At 42.8% G+C, this 23,075-nt stretch overlaps 1 protein-coding gene across 1 annotated transcript in view; it reads right to left on the bottom strand.

The window, feature by feature from the left end:
* LOC102827704 (proprotein convertase subtilisin/kexin type 5-like) overlaps window positions 1–22,828 on the bottom strand; it is a 472,359-nt gene extending 449,531 nt beyond the window's left edge. The window contains exon 1 of the mRNA XM_006834928.1: window positions 22,099–22,828. Within this exon, the coding sequence (XP_006834991.1) occupies window positions 22,099–22,290 (192 nt within the window). The 5' untranslated portion in view covers window positions 22,291–22,828. The remainder of the gene's footprint in view (window positions 1–22,098) is intronic.
* Between the last annotated feature and the right edge of the window lie 247 nt (window positions 22,829–23,075).

Raw genomic sequence — 23,075 nt, 5'->3', positions numbered from 1 at the left:
AGCACAGTCCTACTCAGGTCACCATACATCAGAGTCAACAACAATTGGTTTGACTTTTTTTATTTGTTAGATCGAGACCTTAGAAGACGTGGTGAAGGAATGTTTTCATGTAGAAGAAAAATGAGAACTACAGGTGGTTTCTGAACAAGGAAATGCCATCACCATCAGCTCTAATATCATCCTCTCCAACCTCAAGCTTGACCACATCTTCCTTGTTAACTAGACTCCATTAACCTAGCCTGTCTCCTGTTCCTCTGGGGCCTTGGCACTAGCAATTGATTGCCTCTGCCTGGACCTCACACCATCTCCAGACCTCAAGTGTTTCCTCCTCACTGAATCTCCAGACCAGATTATCTAAAGGAGTTCTATTATCCTGTTTTGTTTGCCAAAAGCACTTAACAAAATCAGATATTGTTTTAGTCAGTTCATTACCGTCTTATGGCTTGTTTCTTCCCACTGTAATCTAAGCTCTTACGTTAAGCAGTGACATTATAAAAAAAAAACAAAAACAAATGTAGCATTATTATATCTACTAGAATGGATGATAAAAAAATATACAAATTCAATAATTAATTTTTAACAGCTTTATTGAGAAAAAATGCACATGCCTCACCTTGCATTTAAAGCACACAATTTGATTTTCATCACCCCATAAGAAATCCTGGGCCCATAAGCAGTAACTTCATATTTCCTTCTACCCCCTCTAGCCTTTTGTTGTTGATGAGTGTCATCCAGTCTTTTGGACTCATAGCAACCCTGCATAGTTTCCAAGGAGTGGCTGGTGGGCTTGAACAGCTGACCTTTCAGTTAGCAGTCCAGTGTTTATTGGGACTCCCCTCTAGCCTTAAGTAAACATAATTTATTTTTTGTCACTACACCCAATGCCAGGAATCCTGGTGTGGTGAAGCAGGTGTGGCGATGTAGGATAAACACTGGACCACAAGGTAGGTTTGGACCACAAGGTCGGTTTGAACCACAAGGACGGCAGTTCAGACCCACCAGCCATTCCTTGGAAACCCTATACAGAGTCACTATGAGTTAGAACCGGCTCAACAGTACTTAACAACATATCCACTGCCGCTGAGCTGATTCGAACTCAGACAGATCCTGGAGAACTCTTCCATAGGTTTCTGAGACTGTAAATCTTTCCAAGAGCAGACAGTTTCATCTCTGTTCCTCAGAGAAGCTGGTGGATTTGAACTACGGACCAATGCTTAATACAAAACACCACCAGGGCTCCTCTGTCTCTGTGGCGTTGTTGTTAAGTGCCATCGAGTAAGTTCTGACTCATAGCAACCCTGTATAGGATTTCCAAGGAGCACCTGGTATGTTCACTGACTCTTTGTTTAACAGCCCAACACATAACCCACTTCGCCACAGCAGGATTCTATGGGTTTGCCTATTTGCCTATTTGAGATAATTCATAAAATGTTGCTTTTAAGTGCCATATAATTGATTCTGACTCATTAGCGACCCTGTATGGGGTTTCTGAGGAGTGGCTAGTGAGTTTGAACCACTGACCTTGCGATCCAGTGCATTATCCTACAATAACACACCAGGACTCCAATATATAAAATAGAATCCTGTAATATTATGTCTTTCCTTGACTGGCTTCTTTCACTTAACATGGTGTTTTCAAGGTTTACTCATGCTTGAATAAGCCTTATTGTAGCAAAATATCAGTACTACATGCCTTTTTTGCAAATACTACTCCATTGTATAGAAAGCACATTTGTTTGTCCATTCATCATTTAATTACCATTTGGGGTGTTTCCACTCTTTGGATATTATGAATAATGCTGCTATGAGCATTTGCAGACCATTTTAAATATGGATATATATTTACATTCTTCTTATAACATTATGTTCTACTAAGTTAAATGGTGAACTCTTGGGAGTCCTGGTATGGTGCTGCAGGATAAGCACTGGACTGCTAACCACAAGATTGGTGGTTGACACCCACCAGCTGTTCCTAAGAAACCCTATATAGGGTGGTTTGATTCTGAATCAACTCAACAGCATTTAACAACAACAACATGGTTAACCCTTAAGAGACCTTAGGTGCCCTGGTGGCACAATGGGTTAAGTACTAACAGGAAACTGGGCTACTAACAGAAAACTAGGCAGTTTGAACCCACTAGCTGCTCCACAGGAGAAAGATGAGGCAGTCTGCTTCTGCGGGTTTATAGCCTGGGACATCTTACAGAGCATTTCTACTCTGTCCTCTAGGAATTAGAATAGACTCACAGCAGTGGGTTTGCTTTTGGTAATGGCCAGTAATGTGGACCATCTTTTCATGCATACATTGGCTATTTGTCTATCTTCTTTGGAGAAATAAACTTTTGAGATCTTTTTTTAAGACGTGCCTATTTTTTTAATTGGATTATTTGTCTTATTTATTGAGTTATAAGAATACTTTACATATTCTGGGTCTGATTTATAAATCTTTCCTCCCATTCTGTATGTTGTCTTCTCATTTTCTTAATGGTGTCCCTCCACAACAATTCTTTAACAAAAGTATGACTAGAACTAGTTCTTTATGACGGAGACAACCTGTCAACATCTCATAAGTATGTGGCAAACTAGTGGCAGGGTTGCAAGTCAAGGGAAACATAAGACATCTGTCTGCAGTAATAATGTATTCACTGGCTCCAAGCATCATCAGCAAAGCACTGATGTCATCATTATAGTATTAGTTAAAGGATGCAGCATTTCATAAATTGGTTTAGGAGAACTAGCCAACTAGAAAGACACCCCAATTTTAAAGAAAAAAAAAACAAAAACCTAAAGGGAAAAAATTGGGTGGAGGGCGTGGGGTGGATTTTGCTAGCTGAAAGAAGTCCTGACCAAAAAAATCCAAACATTGCCATCAAGTGGATTATGAATCATAACAACTCTATATAGGACAGAGTAGACTTGCTCCAAAGGGTTTTCCAAAGCTGTAAATCTTTGTAGGAACAGACTGCCACATCTTTCTACTGCAGAGAAGCTGTAGAGTTCAAGTTGGCAGCAGTGTTTTGCAAGCACTGTACCACCAGGGATCCTAATAAGTCTTAAGTGGCTTACAATTTAGTTGTCTCTTTAAAAAACTTTGAAATGGATAAATGAGGTCACACACACACAAATATTAGTTAACTGAAAATAGAATAGACACAGGATGAATAGGCAGTTTCCATCAAAGCATATAAAAACCCACTGCTGTTGAGTCTATTCCAACTCTTTGCCACCCTATGTAGGGTTTCTGAGGCTTTAATCTTTACAGGAGCAGAAAGCTTCCTCTTTTTCTCCCCTGGAACAGTTGGTGGATTCAAATTGCTGACCTTGGGCTAGCAAGCAGCCCAATACAAAACCAGGGCTCCTTTCTAAGCATATACTATTAAATGCCATAGAGCGAACCTATTCAGGACAGAATGAAACAATGCCCAGTCCTGCATCATTATTATAACTGCTGTAACACTTGAGCCCATTACTGCCACCACTGTGCCAATCTAAATCATTGGGGGTCTTCCCTTTTTTCGCAGACACTCTACTTTACCAAGTATAATGTCCTTCTCTAGGGACTGGTCCCTCCTGATCATATATCCTTAGTAGGAGAGAAAAGCCTCAGTATCCTTGCAACTAAGGAACATTCTGGCATATAGTTAAGGGTATTTTCTTAGACGATCACAGGCCCCGGTGTCATCTGGTCTCCCTGCACTGTGTTCAAACTAGCTGAGAATTGTCCCTGTTTTATTTTGCTTGAGAAATTTTAACAAGCAAAAACAAGACTGGGAACATGGATAGGAAGAGAACTGGTATATTTTTACAGCTGTTAAGAGCTTCTCAGAATAAGAAAGATGAGGCTTTCTCTGCTCTCCCAAAGATTTACAGCCTCAGAAACCCTATACAGGGTTGCTGCTATCAGTCAGAACTGCCTCCACAGCACTGACCAACAACAGGGGCTTCTTAGCATAGAAAAAGACCAGACCTTAGTACTAACTAGACCTTAAGTGCTTACTGGAGTCCTGGTGTGGTGCTGTGGGCTAATGTGTCAGACTGCAAAGTCATTTTTGAACAGCAACGTCAATGGTTCAAGCTCACCAGCTGCTCCTTGGAAACCCTACACCGGGTCACTATGGGTCAGAATCAACTCAACGACACTTAACAACAAGTGCTTACTACAAATATATATAAATTCTATATATAAACATATATAGTATTTCTATTGTAAGGAGCTCTGGTAGCGTAGTGGTTACGAATTGGACTGTGAACCACAAGGTCCTGCAGTTCAAGCTCACCAGTCGCTCTTCAGAAACCCTATATACGGTGTCTATGAATCAGAACTGACTCGACGGCACTTAACAACACCACCACATATATATGGTATATATAATATGTAACACAGACTGGAAAAGACATCAGGGAAAGACTTGCTCTTAGGTGCTGTCAAGTCATAGTGACCGTATGTGCAACAGAACAAAATACTGTTCAGTCCTGCATCAAACTTGCAGTGTTGTTACACATACGATCACTGCTGCTGCCACTGTGTCAGTCCACCTTGTTGGGAGTCTTCCTCTTTTTAATGGACCCTTCATTATATCAAACATAATGTCCTTCTCCAGGCAATGATCCCTCCTGATAATATGTCCGAATTTTGAGAGACGGAGTCTCGCCATCCAGGCTTTTAAGGAGCATTCATTCTGGCTGTACTTTTCCCAACACAAATTTATTTGTTCTTCTGATAGGTAGTCCATGGTACTTTCAATATTCTTCTCCAGCACTATAACTCAAATGCATCAATTCATTTACAGTTTTCCATATTTATTGTCCAACCTCCATATGCACATAAGGCTATTGAAAACACCATGACTTAGGTAAGGCATACCTTAGTTCTCAAACTGACACATTTGCTCTTGAACATTTTAAAGGTCTTGTGCAGCTGATTTGCCCAATGCAATAACACATTTCCTGACTTCTTGACTGCTGCTTCCATGAATGTTGATTGTAGATCCAAGCAAAATGAAGTCTTGGACAACTTCTATCTTTCTCCATTTATCATGTTACTTATTGGCCACTGGTGAGGATTTTTGTTTTCTTTACATTGAGGTGGAATTCATACTGAAAACTGCAGTCTTTGATCTTCATCAGTCAGTATTTTAAGTCCTCTTCACTTTCAGCAAGCAAGGTTTTATCACCGATATATTACAGGTTGTTAATGAGTCTTCCTCCAATCCTGATGCCATGTTCTTCTTTCTTCATATAATCTTTTTTTCTCAGATTATCTGCTCAACATACCGATTGAATAAGTATAGTATGAGAATAAAGCCCTAGCACATACCTTTCCTGATTTTAAACCATCCAGGATCCCCTTGTTCTGTTCAAATGAATGCCTCATGGCCTATGTTCAGATTCCTCATGAGCACAATCAAGTGTCTGGAATACCCATTCCTTACAATGTTATCCATAGCTTGTCATGATCCACACTATGAGAAGTTCTTGCAGTCAATAAAACACAGGTAAACATCTTTATGATCTTTGCTTTCATTCAAAATATATCTGACATCAACAATAATATTCCTTGACTCTTGTCCTCTTCTGACTCCTACTTGAGTTTCTGGCAGTTTCCCTGTAGATGTACTACTGCAACCATTTAAAAATAATCTTCAACAAAATTTTACTTCCATGTAAAATTAATGATAATGTTCGATGATTTCTGCATTCCCTGGGATCACCTCTCTTTGGAATGGACACCAATATGGAGCTTTTCCAACCAGTTGGCCAGGTAGTTGTTTTCCAAATTTCTTGGCAGAGATGAGTGAGTGCTTCCAATGTTATAGTGTTTGTTGAAAGATTTCCATTTGTATTGAGTCAGTTCCTGGAGCTTCATTTTTGCCAATGCCTCCAGTGCAGCTTACATACACTTCTTTCAGTACCATCAGTTCTTGATCATATACTACTTCTTTAAATGACTGAACACTGACCACTTCTTTTTGGTACAGTAACTCTGTATACCTTTCCATCTTCTTTTGATGCGTTTTGCATCATTCAACATTTTGCTCATAGAAACCTTCATAGCAAGTCAAGGCTTGAATTTTTTTCTTCAATTCTTTTAGCTTGAGAAATGCTGGGCATGTTTTTCCTTTTTCATTTTCTAACTCCAGGTCTTCGCACATTTCATTCTAATACTTATCCAGTGCTTACCTTACAGTGCCACATCAGGATTCCAAATAATGCGTAGAAAATTAAAATAGAAACTTTATGTTTCTTTTGTGGTGCTAACCCAAAGTTAACAATCAGATTAACATACATATATAAACAAGATTAAGCTAATAGGATGTAGAACAACCTAAAATATGTTATATATTAAAGAATGCAATCCACAAGTAATTTTTTTAAAGCATGTATATTCCTGTAAGGCAGTAAAGTTTAACTGAAGACTGCATAAGAATATATCTCTTTTTTATGTTAAATAAAATAATATATATAAAGGGTAAAACAAGAGACGTGTGGAATACATGGGAGTTATGATTATTATAATATGGAGACAAAGAGTAGGCTATGCTACAACCTAAGGTGGAGGTAAATCTAAAATATCACATAGTATGCATCATTTTAAAATTATCCTTAAATATATGTCTGATTTTGCATTCTCCGTTTACACTGTTCCGACTACATTCAGTGCCCAATTCACTCTTCGTGTTTAAATCAAATATGGGAAGGTACATTTGGGAATTGGAAACAATCACCTGTATGTCTGTCTTTATTAATACAAGACCCTCAGTGCAAACAATAGTACAGACAGCACCTAAATTTATCCAAGGAGAACTGAAGTAAGGGGCAAACTTCCTGTTTATCTGACAAGTGGTTATACCACACGAATCACCTAGAATCCTCATCTTGCACACACTGATCATTCTTGGACTGTGCTGGCCTCAGGCTCTTAATTTGTTCCAATCCACTGGCCTTTACTGGTTCACTACATGGTCAGCCCACCAGCATGTCCACAACTGGGGCCCTAGCATCACGCAGAATAGTCCTAACTCATAGCTTTCAAAAAACCAAACAAATATCCATTGAAACAGCTCCACTCTTTCTCCTTATCAATCACACTCACCCTTTTCATTTTGAACTATAGTCCTCTTCCGCTGGTGCACCAGTCCTATTTTGGCCCCAACTTCCTCAGAGCTGGCACATTAAAGTCTTGTCATTTCAAAGATGAAATCCCTTGTGTTCAAGAATCATTCTCCCCTTAGCTTCTCATAGTCTCTCTCCTGTCCTTTACCTCATCCTGGAGAATTCTCTCTCCCTGTATTGTCCTTTTTCTAATCTCAGGTTCTTGAGCTTTAGTGGAAAAAAGCATAGAGAGATACAGATTGATCCATTAATTCATCCATTCATTTAACTACTACTTATTGAGTGACACACAAGCAGCAAATTACCTCCTTGTTATTTGGTAATTCTTTTTTATTTGATTTGCTCATTGATCCTTACCAGAATTTTCTTAAAATGTTATTTCAAAACACTGAACCTCCTAATGCCCATTTTATCCAGTCCCCGTTCTCTTCGTTGCTGTCCTTCACTTCTGAAGGGACTAATGTCACTAAGGCCACTGTACACACATGGTCTCAACTTCCCCAAATCAAAATCTTCTGAATGTCTGTCCACCCTTTATTCTTCTTAAGTTTACAAGGACCAATGATTCTCTTCCTTTCCAAGCCTATTCCTCTCTACTGAAGCCCTTCAGGCTGCCGATCCCATGTGCCCACTGTTTCTCCTGTGCCACCCTCACACTGTGCTAGGTGCTGGGGATACAAACATGAAGAAGGCCTGACACCATTCTGCTCTTGAGAAGCTCACCCACCATGTACTAGAATAGACACATGTATAATTTACACACACACACAAATACACTAACAATCAGGGAATCATATTATTTCCCTCCCAAACTCAGACATGTTTGACAGTAAAAGGGGATGTTAATAGAGGTGAAATGACCTACCACAGGCATAAACCAACTGTCCCTGTCAAATCAGTATTGTCACAGTAATTACAACATAGCATGGGTCTTTCAATTAGGCAACCATTAAAATTTGTGTAAATTATTTAGTATCACTGTAAAAAAGTTCACAGTAAGTATATGTTGTGGTCGTTAAGTGCTGTCGAGTCGCTTCCAACTCATAGTGATGACCATGCAAAGTGTTTCTGAGGCTGTAATTCTTTGCAGGAGCAGAAAGCTCATCATCTTTCTCCCAAGGAGCGGCTAGTAGGCTCAAACTGCCGACCTTGTGGTTCACTGGCCAGTGCTTATCCCACAAAGACTTTGTGCTCCCCATACTGATCATGTTGTTGTTGTTGTTTTTAAGTGTCATCAAGACGGTTCCAACTCATAATGACCCCTGTATAGGGTTTCCAAGGAGTAGAAACCCTATTTCTATTGTGAAAATAGAAAACCTCAACCACCACTCAAGACATGGTAACAAAAACCAAACCCTCTGCCGCTAAGTCAATTCTGATTCACAACAATTCCCTGTGTTACGAGTAGAACTGCTCCACAGTGTGTTCTTGGCTGTGATCTTTATGGAAGCAGATCTCCATGCCTTTCTTTCCACAGCACCACTGGGTGGGTTCGAACTACCAACCTTTAATGAGTCAAGTACAAACCATTTGTGCCCTCCAGGAACCTTCAAGATATAATAACTGACATGTATAATCATTAATTAGTATGTGGCAGGAACTATTCTGACTTCTTTGTATGTATTAACTATTCTTCACAACAATCTTATGAGGAAAATACTATTATTATATCCTTTTCGCAGATAAGGACACAAAGGCACTGAGCATTTAAACAGCTGGGAAGTACTAGAGGTATGATTCAAACTCTTTTGTTCAAAACCTAGATCTTAACTAGGTAGGTTAGGTAGACAAAGGTAAATGTGCAAAGTAAAGAGAAAGCAATGAAACAGAAACACTCCACATGGTAAAAGTAGGCTTTCAAAAGATTCTCATTGTTTTCTCGAAACACTTGTGTGTTTTTCTTAAGTTAATCATCTAATTGCTAAGAAAAGCTTAAAGTAGTACAGAACAGAAAGAACAGCTAGCGCTGATTTGCAGAGGAAAAGGAGGAGCAATAATCACTTGTAATGAACACACCATCCCTTTCCATGATCTCCTTTCCTTTTGTTAACAAATACGTAGACCCAGGTCTGAGTAACGGTGTTGGAGGAGACTATTAAAAGTACCGTGGACTGCCAAAAGAACAAACAAATCTGTGTTGAAAGAAGTACAGCTAGAGTGCTCCTTGGAAGTCAGAATTGCCAGAGTTCATCTCTCATACTTCGAACACATTATCAGGAGGAACCAGTCACTGGAGAAAGACATCATGTTTGGGAAGGTGGAGGAGGGCCAGAGAAAAAGAGGAAGAGCACCAAAAGATGGATTGACACAGTGGCTGCAGTGATGGGCTCAGGCATAGCAACGATTGTGAGGTTGGTCCAGGACTGGGCAGTGTTCCGTTATGTTGTACACAGAGTCACTATGAGTCAGTACTGACTCAATGGCACCTAACAACAACAAGTTCTCTCTTAACAGAAAGGGCTTACATTCAACTGTTAACCTAAATGCTGTCGTTTCAATACCACCCCCAGCAGTACTGTGGAAGGAAACCACCTGGCAATCTACATTTGTTAAAATTGTTGTTAAGTGCCGTTAGTTCTGACTCATAGAGAGCCTGTATAGGCTTTCGAGAAGTAGCTGGTAAATTTGAACCTCCGACCTGGTGGTTCAAACCGACCTTGCAGCCCAGTGCATTATCCCACAATGCCACAGGAGGAGAAAACCCTATGGAGTAGATCAACTCTGTAACACATGAGGTTGCAGGAGTTGGAATCTACTTGACTAAAACTAGCAACAACCCTTACCAGGTTTCCCTTTAACCGAGCTACCCTAACAGCTCCCAATTCCATTATTCCTGCTAAACTTCAGAGCTCACCTCCTCTATTTCCACCATCCTAACTTTCACTCCACTGTTTGATCTAGCCTTAGCTCTAAGGAAGTCCTGGTGTGGCACTGTAGGATAAAGTCCTGGACCACTAAGAATACTGGTGACCATATCATCCAATCCTGAAGTTATGTGTCAGACCTAATCCTCCTAGATTTACTATAGCCCGTCTCCCTCTTGCATGCCCTCTAAAGGGGGCACCACCATCTTTGTGGCCTCCTGTCTCTTTCACCTACTCTTTCTCTGTAATTGGAGACCCTCTTCTAGATTCTCCTCTCAGCTCTTGTCTCTCTTTCTGCTTCATTCCTTAGCAAGCCCACACACTTCACAGCTTTGTTTATGGTGGAGAAGTGCCATCCTTTAATTCTTTCCAGGCCTATGTTCTCTTCTACCTACTGACTATTTTTACCTGGCACGCCCTTCATGTTGGTAGCTATATCTACCAACACAACGATAAAGTTACTTTATCTTTTTCTTCCCAAATTGTTCCTAATTCTACAAATGACTTTACTATTCCAAGGCTATAAACTTTGCAGTTCTCTTCGACTTTTTCCTCCTCATCTCCCAACGTCCGTTTGTGTAGTTATCAAACCCTCTTGAATCTATGACTATAAGAATTTCCAGGTCTATTATTTTCATTCTCCTAGCTTTTATTTCCATACAGCAGCTTCTCTGTCCCCTCCTGTCCCAGTGGGCTCACCCTATAGGATTGTACTACAGTACATTCCCACACCACCTGTACCTGTGTTCAATTTTGTCTTAATGAACAAGACAGAAACCAATCAAACTCATTCTTAGTCAGTTGATTCGGATTCATAGCAAACCTCTAGGACAGGGTAAACTTAACCCATCGGTTCCTGAGACTAAATTTTTACAGAACCAGTTTGCCACATCTTTCTCACATTGAGTGGATAGTAGGTTCGAACTACCCCTTCAGTTAGCAGCCACATGCTTAACCAATGAGAATCTCTTAAGATCTTTGCATTACATGGTAGACTCCCAGGTTTTTTTGTATCAATAAGTTATTGTGTCTCTCCTTCTCAAAGACATTCAATGAAGCTTTTTATCTGACATGATAATGGTGACACATCCTAGAGTAAGTTTTTTAAAGTCTTGGTGTCACTCTGTAGGACAATACACTGGACCTCAAGGTCAATTTGAACTCACCAGCCACTCCTTGGCAACACTATACAGGGTCACTATGAGTCAGAACCAATTCAATGGCACTTTAACAACAACAAAAAATCTGATCTAAACTGTCAGGGTTTTTTCTTGTCCCATATCTGCTTTCCTTTATTTTAGTAAGTGTAACCCATTTTCTTAGGTGACCTGGTGGTGCAGTGCTTGAACATGTGAACGGTAATGGAAAGATCAGTGGTATAAACCCACCCAGTGGCTTAGCAGGAGAAATGACCTATCTGCTCCCCTAGACTATTGTTAAGTGCCATCGAGTTGGTTCCAAGTCCTAGTGACTGTGTATAGGTTTTCCAAGAGCAGCTGGTGGATTTGGACCCTCTAATTTACGTAGTGGTTAAGAATCAGGCTGCGAACCGCAAGGTCAGCAGTTAAAAACTACCAGATGCTTTGCAGAAGAAAATGAGGCTTTCTACTCCCGTAAAGATTTACCGCCTCGGAAACCCTGTTCAGGGTCACTGTGGGTCAGAACCGACTCGACGGCACTTAACAACAACAAGTTACAGCCTAGGTAATCATATGGGGCAATTCATAGTAACACTATAAATCAGAACCAACTGGCAGGCACACAAAACAACAGTGTCATTCTCCTGACTTTGCTGTGTTACTTACTCATCAAAAGCCACCATCTTCCTTGCTTCAGGGGTATACATGAGACCCAAGCTGACCTCAGTGAATTACTGCTACCTGCTTGAGAAAGTGTTTTGCCCCAAAGTGGTTATGTGACCTAATCAAGACCAAATGGAGCATTTTTCAGGGTTTGGGTTGGAACCGACTCGACGGCACTTAACAACAACAACAACAAATTCAACACTGGTGAGAGGAGCTAAAATAACAAGTCCACAAAATCAGTGTTCTACACCCTACTTTGGTGAGCAATTTGTTGTTGATGGTGTTAAGTGCCGTCGAGTAGGTTCCGACTCATAGCGACCCTGTATAGGGTTTCCAAGGAGTGGTTGTTGAGATTGAACCACCAACCGTGTGGTTCAAACCAACTTTGCAGTCAAATGTTTATCCTACAGCACCATGTTGTTGTTGTCAGGTACCATCGAGTCGGAACCGACTCATAGCGACCCCATGCACAGCAGAACGAAACAATGTCCGATCCTGGGCCAACCTCACTACCGCTGCCACACCCGAGTCCATCAATGATGCCACCTGGCTGATCCATCTCATTGGGGGGTCTTCCTCTTTTTCTCCGACCCTCCACCCTACAGCATGACATCCCTCTCCAGCGATTGTTTCCTCCGGACAATATGTCCAAAGTAGGAGAGACGAAGTTTAGCCATCCTGGCCTCCAAGGAGCACTCTGGCTGCACTTCCTCCAAAACAGATTTATTGGTTCTTTTGGCATACAGCACCATACCAGGTATTAAAAACCCATAATCGCTGTCTAGAGGAAAGAAGACTGAAGTAAATGGATCCGAAAAAAGACTGACGTAAAAGACACATGAAAACAAAGACACAAAAAACCAAAATCATGAAAAAAGTAAATCAAGGACACATGAAAACAATGGAACATGTGAACATCAGTCCCCATGACCTTCAGACTAAAACAACTAAACGGTGCCCAGTTACACTACCAACATTTCTGGAAGGAATCACATTAGAAAGCCCTGGATAGAGTGTGAGAAGAATACGGAACGTAATCCAAAAACATGAAAAACACTAAGCTTACTGCTTCGACAGAGACTGTGGTCCTTGATCACCCTTCAGGTCTGGTACTGACTTCAACCCCATGGCTTGGTTTTGTCAGGAAATGCACAGGTCTATGAGGGGCACAGTGACACCAGTGGGGTGCACACAACTTAGAAGATGAAACACTTTGAGATAGGGAATGGGGTGAGGGGAGGACAAAGTCAGAGGGTTAGAAGAGTATGGAGAATGAAAACCAGAAACGCAGGGAGGAAGTGGATGGGATAAGTAATATTGCACTAGGGGGATTACAATCAATGAGATGAGATGGAATGTATATGAATTGTTTGTTGAATATAAAACTGCCCATCTACTCTTCAAACCTTTACCCAATTCACAATTTTTATTTTTATTTTTTTAAGAGAATTATATGAGCCTAAACTTTGGAGAAACAATTTACGGCTTTGTGGAGAGAACCCAGCTAAAAATTAATACAGGAGAGATGCCAGGCATTAGCACTAGCTCTGGCTTTTCAACTAGACAAACTTGTATTCACTTTTCTGAAATTCTTGGATGTGTTTCAGCATTGAGAATTCTTCAGATCAGAGCAAAGTAAAACAGAGTATATAATGGAATATACATATATACCACTGCAAGGTTTAAGGGAAACTAACATCCCTATAATTGAACTCATTCCAGTGTTTGCAACAAAACAAGTGAATGCCCTAAGCAAATAAGGGGACTACTGTTATGGTGCTGTAGAATCAGCATTATACTTTGGACAAGTTGGAATTTCAAACCCACCAACAACTTCTAGGAAACCCTATACAGGGTTGCTAAGAGTCAGAACAGAGTGGAAGGCACTCAACAACAAAATAAGTAAGGTAGTTGTCGTTGTTGTTGTTAATGCTGTGGAGTTGGTTCCAACTCATAACGACCCAGTTTAAGGTTTCCAAGGAGCGGCTGGTGGATATGAACTACTGGCCTTGTGATTCAAACTCCAGTGTTGATCCTACAGTGCAAAGAGACTATGAATAATCGCTATCGCTTGTCAGTTTAGGTAAGGATAGGTGTTGCAAGGAAGGCAATGCAAATCAGGTAAGGTTTGGCTACAGAAAGGGTTAGCTTTCTTTTTTCAGAAGTCCTGGTGTAGCGCTGTGGGTTCATGTGCTAGACTGCAAGGTCGGTTTGAACCACAAGATTGGCAGGACAAGCTAACCAGCCGCTCCTTGGAAACCCTATACAGGATCGCTATGAGTCGAAACCAACTTGACAGCACTTAACAACAAGTGAATCTGTTAAACCAACAAATTCCTTGTTTACTTATCTGACTATTAGTTTTATTTAAGCAGTATGAGTTTTTGATATTTACATTGAAATAGTCCTATTCCTTATAGGTTTATATCTATATATTTCCATTTTATTTTCCTCTACTCCTGGTGTGGCTCTATAAGATAAGCATTGGACTGTTAACCACAAGATCAGTGGCTCCAATCCACCAGCCGCTCCTTGGAGATCCAATGCAGGGTTGCTATGAGTCAGAACTGACTCAATGGCACTTAACAACAACAACTCTAAATATACTTATATTCAAGTCAAATTAGAATAGCACCTTTTGATTCTTTAAGTAAACTTGCAGCCTCCATATCATATATCCACTATAAACCAAAATTGGCCAACCAGAAGATAGGGAGCCTTAACTGGTTGATTTTCCAGTCAGTTGCCTCACACCATCCTTCTGGTTCCCAGGAAAGTATAGCTATCACTCACCTGTTATGGAAAAACATTAACCATAGCACTAAACATCCTCCCACTCCTCTCTTTCATTAGGAGCTCTGATGGCACAGTGGGTAAGTGCTCACCTGCTCATAAAAAAGTTGGTAGTTTGAACTCACCAGGGGCTTCACATGCCAATGATAAAACTATCTGTTTCTGTGAAGCTTTACAATCCTAGAAATCCTATGTTGTTGTTGTTAGGTGTCATAGAGTCAGTACCGACTCACAGAGATCCTATGCACAGCAGAACGAAACACTGCCTGATCCTGGGCCAACCTCATTACTGTTGCCATGCTTGAGTCCATCGATGCTGCCACTTGGCCGATCCATCTCGTTGGGGGTCTTCCTCTTTTGCTCTGACCCTCCACCTTACCAAACATGATATCCTTCTCCAGTGACTGGTCCCTCCTGTCAATATGTCCGAAGTATGAGAGATGAAATTATACACCATGGCTGTAAATTGGAATAAACTGGATAGCTGTAAGGTTAGGTTTTTATGCTAACCTCAAGGTTGGCAGTTCGAAACTACCAGCTGTTCTGTGGGAGAAAGATGAGGCAGTCTGCTCCCATAAAGATTTACAGCCTCGGAAACCCTGTGTAGGGTCACTATGAGTCAGAACCAACTCCACAGTACTTAACAACAACAACAATAAATACTATGGACTCCTGATGTGGTGCACTCGACCGACCACAAGGTCAGTTTGAATTGCAAAGTTGGCAGTTCAAACTCACCAACCACTCTTCAGAAACCCTACACAGGGTCTCTATGGGTCGGAACTGACTCAACAGCATTTAACAACATAATGACTATGGGAGCTTGATGGCTCCATACGATAAACACAGGACTGTGAACCACAAAGTCCGAAGTTTGAGCCTGCCAGTTCAAACTTTAAATTTTTCTCCAACAGAGAAAAATGAGGCTTTCTGTTCCCATAAAAATTTACAGCCTCAGAAACCCTATACAGGGTCACTATGAGTCAGAATTGACTCAACAGCACTCAACAACAACATAAGTACTATAATATATAAAATGAATACTTATAGGCATTCATGCACATTGTTGTTGTTAAGTGCCACCGTATCTGTTGTGGCTAATAGTGACCCTGTATAGGGTTTCCGAGGAGTGGATGGTGGGTTTTAACTACCTACCTTCTAGTGCTTATCCTAAAGCACCACACCAGGACACCTTTCATGCACACTAGGAAGATATTCCAAAATGCCAGCTACAAGCATCCAGAATTCACCTTTCTTTAGTTTATCAGCATTTCAAAGTGTCACACCAGGAAGATAAGTGTGCATGAAAGGAGCCCTGCTGTGGTGCTTTAGGATAAGCACTGACTGCTAATCACAAGGTCAGCATTTCAAACCCAACAATCAGTCATTCCTCAGCAACCCTATACAGACAGGGTTGCTATGAGTGGGAACTGACTCAATTTGTGGACACTTAACAACAACATATATAAAGAGAGAGAGACAGCATTGAGTCGAGTGACCCTGTATGGGATTTCCAAGGAGCAGCTGGTGAGCTTGAACTACTGATGTAGCAGTTCAAATGACTTTGCAGTCTGACACCTTAGCCCACAGCACCACACAAGGACCAGTGTTGTTCTTAGGTGTCATCAAGTCACTTCCAACTCTTAATGACTTTGTATAAGGTTTCCTACTAGGTGCAGCTGGTGGATTTGAACCACTGACCTTTTGGTTCAAAGCAACCTGTGGTCCAGTACATTATCCCACAGTGTCACACCAGGATTTGGACTCCATATAGCTCTGGTAGCATAGTGGTTATGAATTGGGCTGCGAACCACAAGGTCAGCAGTTCGAAACTACCAGCTGCTCCACGGGAGAAAGATGAGGCGTTCTGCTCCCGTAAAGATTAACAGCCTCGGAAACCTTGTGCAGGGTCGCTATGAGTCGGAACCGACTCCATGGCACATAACAACAACAACAACAACATGCACTAAACAACAACAACATGATAGCCACAAGCATTCATTTTCATCAACAAGGAAAACAAGTTGATTGAGTGATGAAGTTCCAAGGCAGAGCCATTCCTGAGGCTACTTCATGCTTGGGGAAAATGTAAAAGGCTTCACAGAACTTGAATGAACAGTACAAATATCCCTCCCTGCCCAGGGGATATTTCTGGGGTCAGAACTCCCTCCATCAGCGAAAGAATCAGACATTGCTGGAAACTTGCCCAGCACACTACCCTGCTTCTCTGGCTGACCTTTAAGGTTAAGGCCTCTGGCTATAAGCCCATGAAAGATAGTGATAAGGCAAATTCAGCTGCGTTTGGGTGCACAAATATGCAGTTTTCCATTGCAAACAGGCCCCCAAACTTCTCCAAGGCCATATACACACCATTCCTAGTTGATGAGGTTAAAGCAATAGACCCACCACCAGGAGGGCATGCTCTCTGAATGACTTTTTCCAGTAAAGGATCTCCTAATCTCCCTCCATTTCCTCTAGTGATAAGAAATATGCATTTTAGAGTGGTTGGCTACCATCAGAACTGAAGTTCCTGCATTTAAAAAGCTACTCTGTGCAAAATCAAATTATCCCACAGGGAATCAATCTGGGTTTGCTAAATCAATTCACTTCTCTATTTACAAATTTACAATTTACTAGAGGAACACAGTCTAATCCCAACTGACTAACCACATCTCCTATTCCAAATACCACCTATAAGCATCCAGAACCCACCTCTCCTCCCTCTTTCCTTGTTTACCAGCATTTCAAGCATCTTTCCTTACTCACAAGTCAAAATCTATGGAAAGAATGGAACATTATAAGCTGAAAAATCTCTTCCCGTTGATTTGGAAAAGGCATCTTCTAACTTTACCCATACAGAGCACATTCAAAATTAAATAAAATAGAAATTCAAACTTGATTCAACATACTTTACCAAGATAAGATGCTTTATAAAATAACTAGTCTTCAAATAGGTTTCCTCCCTTTCTTTCACCTCCAGCAAATTTATCTCATAAAATTTAATGGTCTACAACAAGGATCAACATGGGAAGAAAGCACTGCCATGAGAAATTAGCCATAATTAGTTTCAAATCCAACATAAAACTATTTTTAAACTATTTTACATCATTCGTTGAAATGGAAAACAAATGTCTCAGCCTACAAAAAGCTCTGATTTGGCTCTACTAACACGGTTGTCAAACGTTTCATTTTCTTCATCTTCCTGTTTTGCATCTTACAATTTAAACATGTATTTTCCTTTCTCCATATCTAAATAAAATTTGAATCTCACCTTTTTCAGTCTTTCTCCTTTGATGCAGATTCAACAAACCTTTCCTGGTAAGTCTAACCATGTACTGAGCAATGCATAGTTAACTACTCTATTATTTAGAGTCTTATCATGTGATAGATGAAGGAACAAGGCCCAGTGATGACACAGATCATGCAAGGGTACTGCAGTTTCCAAGTTCAAATGCTGACCATGGAGGTTTCTCCCCAAAATTGCTTTCACCTGGATTTATCTTTCCATAGTCTTGTTTGAGATAATTTACATAACTGAGAAGGGATTTTTGCAGCCTTGGAATTGGAATCTAGGATCAACAACACACAGATGGATAAATTCTGCCAGTGCACACTGCAAACAATCTATTCACAGGACATCTTCCTTCCTTCTGGTTTGTAGATGTTATTCAAACATAGGTTCACAGCTACCATGATGTCAGATCTTTTCCCTTTGGTAGCGTAGTAGTTTTGAATCGGGCTGCAAACCTTAAGGTCAACAGTTCGAAACTACCAGCCACTCCGCGGGAGAAAGATGAGGCTTTCTGCTCCCATAAAGATTAACAGCCTCAGAAACCCTGTACAGGGTCGCAACCGACTCCAAGGCACTTAACAACAACAACAACCAGTAGACTGTTAGCATGAAAGGTTAGAGCACAGGATTAGTTCAAGAGGATGAGGCCTCTTCTTCAATCCCAAAGCCAGTCAACAGGCACACACATCTACCTTGGCCAAAAAGCAAGTACAGGTCAAAGTACATGTTAAGACAGCAGGGCAGTCTAAAATGATACTAAATATGCTATATATTGACAACAACTACTACTAATAATTATACTTTGGTATCATTCCTGAATTTCAAAGCATAACCATTCCCAAAACATAAACATTTTCTTAAAGTCTACCAAAACATAATGCTATCTCTATAACCAGAGGCAAAAACAAAAACCTCATTATTGTTCCTTCCTGGGAAGTCAGGCATGTCCTTTTTGCTTGTTTGTGTCTTGCATTATTCCACACGTCCTCTAGCTCATGAACAGAAGAGGCGTGCCTATACTCTGTAGAATTCTCTGGGCCAGAAATTTTACCTCTGGTGACTTTTAAGTGCTCAGATGGATACAGAAAATTACGTTGATATTTTAAGGAGATGGTCAAAGCTTTATCTTTTGATAAAATTCACCTTGAATTCTGAAGATACCCCAAATATTGCCAGGCTTACTAGTCAGAAAGATACCGGAGGAACCCGATTTGACCCTTGGCCTCCTTTCAGTTCTGGAAGGGAACTCATCTTGTGGCTCAATTTTCAGCTAAGCAGAAGATGGGTGTATAAGGGGACAACAATACCAGTAAGGTATGCTTCCCAGTAAGGAGCTCTGGTAGCATAGTAGTTATGAATCAGGCTGCAAACTTTAAGGCCAGCAGTTCGAAACTATCAGCTGCTCCGCGGGAGAAAGATGAGGTGTTCTGCTCCCGTAAAGATTTACAGCCTCGGAAACCCTGTACAGGGTCGTTATGGGTTGGAACCCACTCGATGGCACTTAATAACAACAACAACATGTTTCCCATGGAATGGTCAACCATTCAAGATCAAAAGGGCAACCTTGGCCTAAGGACAAAGTTGAGAAGGGTTGGGAAGGAAAATGGAATATGGGATAGGAACCACAGGGAGGACGGAGATAGTTTATTGCATTGAAGAGATTGCACCCATTGAGATGAAGCAAAGTGCGTGATTTGTTGAATGGTCTCTGCTGTAAAACTTCACTCAATTAATAATACAAAGCTCCCACCCCCAAATAAAAATATTGCCAAGATATTAAATGACTTCAGAAATGACATCCTGTCTCAATCTGTGACACATAATGTGGGACCTCAAGATAAAAAGAATAAAAACAGACAGCCAACAGAACCACAACACTTGCAAATCAGTTTCTGCCCTCAACTGAACTACAGCTGGTTTATTGGTGGAAAGAAAGAATAACAAAAGGATGTCTAAAGTGTTAAAAGGTCAGAGTAATAAAAGGATGAATGAGAAATACATTTGGCCCTTACAGTGCAATCATATTCTGTGTGTGAACTGAATTTACCACCCCAAAGACTTAGAAGAGGGTTGTACTTCTTTGATCTACAGAGGAAATGAGCCACTAACCCAAATTCAGGGAAATGGGGATTTTACTTTATTCCTCCTTTCCCTACCAAAGGATAGAAAGAATTTCTAAAAGACAGGATGCACTGGGCAATGGATCTGACCCCCAGGGTATCCTAGGTCTAAATCATGGCTTTGTCACTGGCTGAGTGGGTGGGTCACTTTGCTTTTTGGTCTCCTCATCTGCTGGATGTAAAGTAATATTCACCATACCAGGTTGGTTTGAGGACTTAAGAAAAAAAGTGTATGTTAAGACCTCATTCCTGCAAATATGCTTGACTCCTAAGAGATACTCAATGTTAGTTGAACCTGAGAGATGTGTGTTGGAAAGATTTGCAGTATTACATTCAGCGTTCCTGGGACAAATGCAGCGCCCAACTTTTAGCTCCTGGCTGAAAGATTGTAACAGCCTCCAGGGAAGTGGCTAAAGCGCTGGGTTGCAGACCGCAAGATCTGCGGTTGGAACCAGATAGGGCTTTGCTTCGGTGAATATTTACAACCTCGGGAACCCTGTGGGGCAGTTCTACTCTGTATTATAGGGTCGACAGCAGTGGCTTGGGTTTGGTTTTAGACTCTTACCAAGCCATTATAAGCGAACCCTTCTGCTGATGGCCGTCACTCGGGCAACAAAACCTGGCAGGCTTCCCTTACAGTCTTCTAGGGCTTAGAAAATACTGATCTTAGTCCTCCACAAGACCGATTCTTCTTGGAACATGCCCTCCCCTCTGGGCAGGAAAAGAGCAAGACTTCGAGCTCCCGCTCCTCCCAAACCTCCCCAGATCCACTGCCACCTTGGCAGAAGCAACGACAGACGCTCTGCCTCCTTTTCTGAGCCCGCGATTCCTAGACCGCGTGGGGAGGCGGAGGATAGTTCCCGCGCTTCTCGGGGACCTAAGCTCCAAAGCTCGCGGTCCTGGACGTGGAGTGTAATAATACCAGAAATCTGTGGTTTCTTGTTCCAGCGGCACCAGCCGGCTCCTTCTTCTCCCTGCACCCTACCTCCAGCAGTCCCAGGGGAACGCCTGCTGAGAAGACACCCTGCCATCATCCTCACCATCTCCCATTCCCAACGGGGTGTCACAAGAGTCTGGTCAGCTCCCGCCAACATGGGGTGTGCAGGAAGGGTATTCGAGAGAGGGATCACTTTCTGGGACTCGCTTACAGTCTTTCCCACTCTCAAGGGTATGGAGTGCGCAATCTCAGGGCGGAGAAGGAAACCGCCAAAGGCCAAAGGTACCCTCAAATTGTTCCACTTCCAATCATTCCCATAACATCACCTCAATTTATTGGCATTTCCCCCGACAGGGCAGCTCTAGAGAGAGTCCGCGAACAGCTCCCCACAAAAATCCTGTGCCCATCTGCCTGCCCAACTCGCCCAACCGCGCCGCTACCAGGACTCGCTGTTTTATCTAGCAGCGGGCTTCGCAAGTTTTCCACCTCTCGCTCCGAACGGTTTTCGGGAATCTCCACGTAGGTCTGCATCGAGACAGGGGAGTCTCCCCAAGTCTGCGAAGATGCCGGGTCCAACGCTTCAAGCCTCCCTCTCCGTTTTTCTCCTCCCCTCCACCTCTCCTCCCACACCCAGCGGTTCCAACGTCCAAGAACAGGAAACTTATTTCTGGACTAAATTCAGGTAGGAACAGGAACGTTTTCCTTCCCCAGTCCTTTCCCCCCTTATCCACACCTCCATCCCCAAAACAGCAGGTCTCATTGGGACCTGACTCCCTGCTCCCAGCCCCCCAAGAGTTTATAGTCCCTACTCCTCACGACCACCCGCCGAGACGAATAGTGCTCCTAATCTTTCCAGGCCAAAAGGTCCTAGGTCAAGCCTGAAACAACCACGGGAGGGGGAACACTGCGGATTTTTCCAGAGACCCTATCGGTCCCGCGTGGCTTGCAAAGAAAGCCCAAATAAACAAACACAAACCCTGACAACTTTGGTGAGCGTGTGTGCTTGTGTGTGTGATAGAGACACAGCGCGCACGCATCGCCCACGAGTTAGGGTAACAGCTGTAACAGCACATCTGGAAAGGGGGCCGATCCGGAAGGGGCGAGAAGTACGGGTCGACGGGAACCCCCTCCCCAGCAACTTCCAAAGTCCAGGGCCAGATCATTCGGTCGTTACCTGTCCTATATTGATGAATCCATACTTGCTGGCGATGCGGTTGGCCTCCGGAAAGCCTCCGGCGATTTTGACCGCCCAGTGGTTGGTGTATACGCGCGTCCGGCACACCGGGAGCAAACAGCCTCCGAGCAGCGCCAGCACGCACAGCAGGTCTAGCCGTCCAGGGCAGCAGCAGCGGCTCCCCCAGCCCATGGTCCCAGCGCCTTGTTGCCTCCTTTGCTGCTTCCCTCTCCGCTTGCTCCGCGCTCTAAGCGGCGCGCACAACTAACTTCTCTGGCCTGGGCCGCTCCGGCGCGCAGCCCCCGGCCGTAGCGGGTCAAAGCCTTGGACGATGAGCAAGATGCAGATAGCCCGAGCTGGGATCTCAGCAACAAGCTTCACGCTATCTCCTAGATCATCCCTGGGACTACAGAGACCTGTGCTTCCCGCTCTCCAACCAGCGAGGAGGTCGGTGTGCGCTCCTCCGCTCCAATGCTGGAGGCGGCTCAGTGGGGCGGGCGTCCTCCCGCAGTTGGGTCTCGCCCCGCTCGGCTTTGGGACTCGGCGATTCGCCCTCGCTCCTCCCTAGGCCCAGGAGCACGGTGGAGGCGGTGCTGGCAGCTGCCGGGCGCCCCCTCTGCTCGCCCCGGCTCCAAGCGCGCGCTTGCTAGCTCCCTCGCGCTCCCTCCGGCTCCTAGCAGCGCGCGGGGAGTGTGAGTGGCAATGGCAGCAGAGCCAGCTCTGCATAAATGACTCCCGCCCGCCCCCTTCAACACCCCTCCTTTCCCACCTCCCTCCCTTTCTCTGCTCCCTCCTCCTCCCGCCCGAAAGCAGCCTCAGCCAGGCTCCAGCCAGGTCCTAGCGCCGCCAGTTCTGGCTGTAACTTCCAGGGTTTCCAGCTGCAAAGGATTTTCCAAAGGACTGGGAGAAGAGCCCCGGGATCATGATTTTACTTCCTTTTCCCCCGCTCATTTCTGGATTTGTCATAATTTACTCCA

The sequence above is a fragment of the Chrysochloris asiatica genome, unplaced genomic scaffold, assembly GCF_000296735.1.
Source record: "Chrysochloris asiatica unplaced genomic scaffold, ChrAsi1.0 scaffold00014, whole genome shotgun sequence".
In the NCBI taxonomy this organism is placed as follows: domain Eukaryota; kingdom Metazoa; phylum Chordata; class Mammalia; order Afrosoricida; family Chrysochloridae; genus Chrysochloris; species Chrysochloris asiatica.
This window is presented reverse-complemented; position numbering and strand designations above follow the sequence as displayed.